The 8,121-nt window shown below is 42.0% G+C and overlaps 1 protein-coding gene across 1 annotated transcript in view; it reads right to left on the minus strand.

Annotated features, from left to right (window-relative positions):
- paxip1 (PAX interacting (with transcription-activation domain) protein 1) overlaps nt 1-7,698 on the minus strand; it is a 46,002-nt gene extending 38,304 nt beyond the window's left edge. Inside the window, exons 1-2 of the mRNA XM_071206288.1 lie at nt 7,129-7,698; nt 3,701-3,835 (exon numbers count right to left, since the gene is read on the minus strand). Coding sequence (XP_071062389.1) covers nt 3,701-3,835; nt 7,129-7,209 — 216 coding nt within the window. The 5' untranslated portion in view covers nt 7,210-7,698. The remainder of the gene's footprint in view (nt 1-3,700; nt 3,836-7,128) is intronic.
- Between the last annotated feature and the right edge of the window lie 423 nt (nt 7,699-8,121).

An 8,121-nucleotide genomic window follows, 5' to 3' on the forward strand; every position in this document is an offset into this window, starting at 1 on the left:
TTCATTTAGTCTCTAATGTCTCATTAATAACTATAATGATCATATCAAGGTGTGCCTTAACCTCACTGAGGTTATTTGAGCCTCTCAGGAGAGAGCGCTCTTCCACCTGGTTGTAGAAAAGCTCTTTAAATTCGTTAGCATAGCTAGCAAACCCGATGCTAATAACAACAGATCGCCACTGTGCTTACAACTAAAGACACAGCCACGCAAACACTGCGGCATATGTATGGGTACTGCAATATTTGAAGAGCTGGAGCGGCGTTCCGGTGCTCTCCGTCAGCACTCTAGTCCAGAACCATATAATAATAATAATAATAATAATAATAATAATCTATATGGCGCTGCTCTAGTCTACACTCCTTTCAGACGAGACATAACCACGTGAAGACACGTTACGCTCGTGTTGTGTTCAAGGAAGTTGTCTTTGGCCAGGAAAAACAGGCACTCGCTTGTTTAATTATTTTGCGATCTAGATTTCTTCTTCTTTTTTGAAGTGAGAAGTTGTCCGTCAGTCGGACCGACGGACCCCCCCCCCCCCAAAACGAAAACTCTTCGGTTCTCCACGAATTACACAAGTCACCCAAATCAGCGTTAAAAAAGCGGGAGGTGCCGACAAGCGACTAATTTGCATCACTGTAGTTAGAGGTCTGAAATAAGGTCTGTGGGCAAAACTATATTCAAAGATTTTAAGGTTTTGTTCTACAACATAAAATCTGTCAGTCAATACCACACTGCTGAATGCCCTAAGACTCTAAGTGTTATCAAAATGGCGTGTGCAGACAAGTGTCTAAATGAGACAAAAAACATAATGCCGAACATAAGCCACCTTCAGCTTAGAATCAGAATCGGTTTTATTACAAAGTAGGCTTACACATACGAGGAATTGGCTTTGGTATATGTATGTATGTATGTATGTATGTATGTATGTATGTATGCATGTATTAGGGGTGTAACGGTACACGTGTACACTAGAGATGTTAAGATTCACCGATTCGCATCGGTGCACCGGCATAAACGTTCACGATGCGAGTGCACCGGTTGAAAGAGTGCACATCGGCTACAGTTTGGGTTGAACCGGGTTGAACTCGCGATGCATCGATTGCGTAGCCTCTTTGCATCGGTAAAAAACCGATTCAAAATCCCCTCATCTTGTCAACGCTCAGCAGAGACGATCTTTGATATTTGCTTCGCCACTACGGAGGCCGAGAGTCTCAGTTATCAACACACACGGAAGTTGAGGAGAAAGAGAAACACAGCGCACCGAAAAATACCTACAAATCAAACGTTTGGCAACACTTCGGATTGTTCAAGAAACACGGTGTAATAGTCCTTTATGCTATATAGTTGACCGCAGGTCATGGAGAGTAATAAGGTATCCGTAGACCTTTGTATGAGGTATCTTTATTACTCAACAGGTCTACAGCCATGATACATAGATCCGTCCCAGATTCGGGCTTGCATGCACACAGTATCACTCCGCAGCCGCACCCCATCAGTAACGTCATGATGGTATATGTGCGCGGCACTATATACTACAGACGGTCAACTTGAAAAATCGCTCGCAAATTGTTAACGATGCCGAGCTGCTTTAAAGTACACACGTAGTACGAGGAACTTAGCGACGCACATAAAGAGGCGACATGGGGTCTGCGGCTGAAAAGAGAAACCTGAAAGTTAGACATGAGATAAATCACTCAGTGAGGCGTTCTGTCAGAGAGAGTGGTGTTTAGTTTACAGCAGCCTGTGACGGCCAATCACAGTTTAAATGTCTTCCTCACTGTGAGCAGTTATGAAATACCTGTTTGTGAAAGGTTATTTGTATTCTTTATTGTTCCCATAGAACCCACTGCTTTCTGCTCACTGGTGAGTCAGCCTATGAATGAGTGTTAAGCACATCAGGCAGCAGCTGTATGGGCATTGCACTATGCTAGCTGTTATTTGCACATTGTTAATCATGAGCAATGCATCCTTACATTGTTTAACTGTGAGGTGTTATACAATTGTACTCTGGAGAGCTTTTAAAGGAAAAAAAATAAACGGCATGATGGGATGTGCAGTACCAAATATGTAAAGCACTTTTTTGTTAATGTATGATTTGCTGCATATAAGGAATAAAACAAAAATCCTCTGTCGTACCATATTGAAGTATCATTATTTTTGCATTGTGTTGAATCGCATCGTACCGAATCGCATAATGTTGAATCAAATCGTATCGAACTGTATCGCAACAGGGGTGAATCATATCGTATCGCATCGCCTGGTGTTTCAAATGTATCGTTAATGTATCGTATCCTGGCAACGTATCGAGATGCGCATCGCATCGGCCTCAGTGATGGAGATGCACATCCCTAGTGTACACGTGTGTACTGAAGTGTACCGAACGAATATAACGTTAAACATAAAAAATTGAGAACGTGAACAACTTCTTGGAAGTAATCTCAGGTGCTGCGTCGCAGCATTCAGAGTAATTTGCTCCCATTGTGATCAACGCGTCATAGAGCGAGCAAGTCATTTCATTGGACGAGCTGATCAGAGGGATGCGTTCATATGTAGTCAGTAATTTCAGGAACTGTCGAAATGGCGAATGCAGATAAAGTTGAGCTCGAAAATCCTCCAGCATCATTGAAGTCTCCGGTTTGGGAACATTTTGGTTTCGCAGTTACGTACAAGGATGACAGACAAAGACAGGTGGACCGAACCAAAGCTGTTTGTCGGCATTGTTCTACTAAAATTGGTTACGCGGCTGGCAATACATCAAACGTGCACACTCATTTGAAAAGGCATCACCCGAACATGAATATCACCGGTACCAAAAGACTGAAGTGCAAACCCAACCTCCATTAGCATTTAAGCCTCCACCACTCGCAAAAACTTCAGACCGAGCCAAAGCTATTACAAACGGCAAATATCCTTATGTTGCCATGTTAGCAAAGCGCTACCTGGCTGTATCTGCTACCTCTGTCCCTAGCGAGAGGGTGTTCTCCACAGCAGGAGACATTGCCAGTGCCAGCAGATCTGCCCTTTCGGGCAGGGAATGTGGACAAGTTCATCTTTCTTTAAAAAAACATGAAAATACCATGACAAGCAAGTCATAATGTCAAGCTGGCTGCTTAGGTACTAGTACAGTACAGTTCAAATACAGATTATTTCAGTTCATCGAAAATCTGCACCTTAATGTTTATTTTATTATATTTTGTATTTATTTGAGTGAATACATTATTCACAGTTTAATAATAATTAAAAAAAAATATGTTATGTTTTGTGATAATTGTTTCTGCTGTACCGAAAACGTACCGAACCGAGACCTAAAAACCGAGGTACGTACTGAACCGAAATGTCTGTGAACTGTTACACCCCTAGCATGTATGTATGTATGTATGTATGCATGTATGTATGTATGTATGTATGTATGCATGCATGCATGTATGTATGTATGTATGTATGCATGCATGTATGTATATTAGCTGTGGTGACATCATGCCACCATGATGTAGTTCCTTTATAGCCTCACGCAATATTAGAATATTAGAAACCCCAATGTAAAAATTCCATTGTTTTTTACGAGGGAGCCCTTGCAATGCTAACTTCCGGATCTGCGTACAGAAACATGTCATCACTGCATGGCGCTAGAGCGGTACATGCAAAAATAAAACCAAGCTTAACTTTGTTTAGTATGAACACACTGTGGCACAGGCCTTACCTTGACCACAGGCAGGTCAAACACCTCTCTGGACTCGCCCACCTCGGGGTTGTCCCCGTCCTCTGCGATGATGTGAGTGGCCAAAGCATTGTAGGACACCTCCTTCCCCTTCCCCGCCTTCAGCAGCTGCACCACCTGAAACACCAGCACACCGTTCAGTTAAGACCATCTCACTGCAGACTGCAGCCCAGACTGGCTTCAGCAATGACATCAACATCAGAGCTGCAACCATTAGATGAAGTCATTTAACATGTATTCAGCCTCTCAAACATGGAGACTTCCTGCTTCTCTCTGTTTTTAAAAAGGTTATTATCTTTTGGTTCTTTGAAACAAGATATATAAAACATCCCCTTGGACTGGGATGGACATGTTTCACTACTTTTTCAAATGGTTTAGTTCAACAGTTAATCGAGAAAAATATTCAGTAGATAAATCTTCTTTATTAGCAGACTTAACTAACAGTTTAAAGAGTGGCCAAAGATCAACAACATGAAATGAAGAGAGTATGAGAGGAGGCAATTGCCGAGTTCAGTAAATAGCAATATTTTTGGAATAAACAAGTCACTAGTATAGAGCTGCGGTTCAGTGAGCTCTTCTATAAACACACAACATGCTGCTGTGAACAATAAGCATTAAGCAAGGAAAAGTCTCTCTTTTGGGATCATTTAGTAGTTGACCTTTTCCCAAATGATTTCCCCCCGCGTACTTATAAGACCAGAAGAAATGATTTTATAGAAGCTTGAATACAGTAAATGTCAAACATATGTGTTTATTATATCTTATTGGTAATGTTTAAAATGTTTAGCTCTTAAAAGGTGGGGTAGGTAAGTTTCAGAAACCGGCTCGAGTGCACTAACATTTGAAAGTACACAGCGGAAAAGAATCCGCCCCTTCCTTCAGACTTCCTTACAGAGCACCTCCTCCAACACACACGAACGCGCAATGCACGCCCAATGACGGCACGCCCAATGAGGGCACGAGATACATTTGTGCGTGCACGAGATGGAAGGCTGACAGACAGGGCGGCAATCCAATCCGTTTAGCCGGCCCAGCTACTACTAACAACTTTTATTACAAGCCTTAGTTGAATACTCGATTCTGATTGGTCAATTCCGTTGCTAAGGAGGATCAAGAAAGAGAAAGTAAAAGAGGGTAAAAGACGAGCGCTGGACGTCAGATAAATGAACAGAAGAAGACAGACAAGAAGTGAACACTAACAGGAACACGGTAAGGGCTCTGCAGTGTTTAAGGACTTGGTAGTGGATCAGAAACTGTGAACAGAGTTGGACAGTGCCGTCCTAAAGTTGTTGTTGTCGCAGTTCCAGCCGTTGGATAAATAAACCAGTTTCAGTGTTTTTTCATATTGGATACGGTATGTTATTGGTTATAGCCATGATTCTATGATTATTGAAATGTATACAGTTCGGTTTCATACGGGTGTTCTGTTCCCATAGATCTAGTCTCTTTATTTCCCCTCAAAGTGCACCAGATTGATGCATTTAAAGGCCCTGACACACCAACCCGATTTTGGGAGTCAGAGGCCGTCGTCGTCAGAGGCGCCGTAGTCAGGTTGGTGTGTCCCGCACCGTCGACCGTGACACGCCTTATTTGGACTGCCAGACCCGATGCATGGCCGATTCAACATGTTGAATCGGCCATGCATCGGGTCTGGCAGTCGGACCAAATAATCACTCTGATTGGCTGTTCAGCTCGCAAATCAGTGCATGAGAAGCGAAGCGGAAGTGAGGGACGTAAACAAACGATTTAAGAAGGCACACACAGACTGCTATTCATTTTCATCTCATCATGGCGATCTGGAATGATGCAAACGAAGACCTGCTCATCACCTTGATCCAGGAGAGGCCAGCTCTGTATGATATTACGGAGAAAAGATACTCTTCTTCTTCTCTGTCTTCCGGTTGTTGCCTCTTTTGAATGACGAATACACACTACCGCCGCCTGCTGGTAAGGAGAGTTATTGCCACTCACGCACTGAAGTCGGTGCGGTGTGTTCCCGTGCGACACATGGCCAAAACGCAGGAGAACACGGCCAGGCAACAGCCGACTTCAGCGTCGGCTAGTCCTCTGGTGACTGCTTGGTGTGTCAGGGCCTTAACTCCAATGCATGCCCCCGGACCCCCCCAGAGGATTTGAGGTCCACCCCCACTTAAAATCACATGGACAGGTTCCTAAATACATTTAAAATTGTATTTAAATAGTAACCCATGTCCATATATTTATTTGTGGGTAGTAGATTTAAACTATAGTTGCCTGGCTGGGTGTATAATTTCCTGACTTATTGTCTCGGTCCGGCCCTGGCTGTACCTGTTCGCGCTGCCATCGCGTGAAGGGTCTGGTCACAAGCGACCAACAGAAAGGTTAATGTTGTTATCCCCCCCCAAGTATATTTCAGATCTGTGGGAAACACTGATAACCCCACCCATCCTCTCCATCAACAGCTGCACAGCTCCAACAGACTACTGCAGCTCCGGGTCACAAGGACAGATACAGGAAAACATTCCTGCCCACTGCCATAACTCTGTACAACAAATCACCTCTGGCTGGAAGAGAACTCTCTGCTCCGTAGTTTCTCTTGGAATAAAACCACATTGTACATTTCACATTTAAATAATCTGTTAAATATTTAATATTCCTTCTGTCATATATTTATGTATATATTTTTTGTAGATATAATACCTTGTATTCAACTTGTTACTTGTTATTTCTAGTCTTTGAATTTGTATTGTATGCCTAGTCTTTTTATGCTGCTGCAACACAACAATTTCCCAAATTGGGATCAATAAAGTACCATCTTATCTTATTTTATTTTAGTCACTATTTGGCAGGAAGTGCAGCTCCGTGCCACAGGTCACCAGCACAACGAGGGAACAAGCAGTGACACATGCGCAATAAGGACGCACAATTGAGCAAGATGTTGATGGTCACAGGTTGATGCAGAATAACACCGAGCCTAATCCTGAGCACCTAGCTGTTCCATCAGAGCCGGATCCGCAGACATGCTGAGCACTCTTGCGTTACAGAAAACAAACTAATACATGCCAGCTTTTTCTGTGAAAGATCAACCAAAGGCATTAGGCTAGCAGCTAACCATCTGTGCAACTACGAAACTCATAGCTAAGGAGCCGCATGGAAGTGTAGTGCTGGGTGATTAAGCCTCTTGACATAATATTCAGTGAAGCCGGGTTTCAGGAGCACAATCTCACATATAACTGACTGGATACTATAGGTATCACCCAGTACTGTATGTGAGGGTGCAAAGAGCAACTTCACTCATTTAGCATGTCAGCTAGTTAGCTCGCTGGTTAGCTTCTCCTGGAGCACATCATTTGGATTGAATGCTGCTAGCAATTTAGCATGCTAAACAATTTAGCTACAAGAAGCTATCGTTTTTGTGTCCAGAGCCTCACCTTTTCGTCAATGTCCCCTACCACGTAGAATTTGACATCTTTGAAAAGTTCATCGGAAACCTTATTTTCTTCTTCAGACATGATTGTCCATGAATGTCATAACAATATTTATAAAAAACCCAATCAAAAGCTTAAAAGAGAAAAAAGTCTATGTTACGGCAGCTGGGTTAGAGCGTACAGTAAACCGGAGACTCTAGCGCCAAATCGCTGAGCGCTCCTTGGACTACTACATTCTGAAATACGTAGGGGGGTTTGTGATATATTATCATTCGTACAAACGTGTATTTGTCCTTTATTGCTCTCCAATCCATTATATCACAGCCTCTAAGTCTGCATAGAAAGGATACGATGAAGAGGGCTGATAAAACAGATGTACAGGGTCGAATTGTTTATTTAAGAGACATTCAATCACCCTGTCATATGAAAGTTTATGTTTTTATCCAAACATGTAACCTAGATTATTTTAATCAGACAGTGGAGTGAGGACATTTTTTATGTTTTTGTATTGTTTACAGACAACGTCTAAAACTTTAAGTCATAGTGAAGCCATCAAAAAAGGCTTTGATGATGCTGTCCATATTGTATAACTCTGTTTTCAAATGTATATTTCTTGATTGAAATCATTTTTTCTTTCAATGTGCGTTGAATATAAGTTTTTCTAAAAGGAACAGTGTATAGTGCAAATGTAAATGAATACAACTGTTTATTTGTTCTGTAAATGTCTATTATATTCTTATAATAACCTTGTCTTGACTCTTGTGTAATAACATTTTGAATACTAGTGATTAAATGAATAAAAAGTCAGTGTTAAATGTCCATGGCTCTTACCATTTACATCACTCTTGTAGGCTCTACACCAGGGGTGTCAAACTCAATGTAATCGCGGGCAACATCAACATTAGGGCTGCACTCAAGGGGCCGGTTGTAACTAAATTAAGACTATATAAAATACATATATAAAATAATGTATTATATTATATTATTGCCTCTGCA

Source organism: Pseudochaenichthys georgianus, chromosome 17, assembly GCF_902827115.2.
Source record: "Pseudochaenichthys georgianus chromosome 17, fPseGeo1.2, whole genome shotgun sequence".
NCBI lineage: Eukaryota > Metazoa > Chordata > Actinopteri > Perciformes > Channichthyidae > Pseudochaenichthys > Pseudochaenichthys georgianus.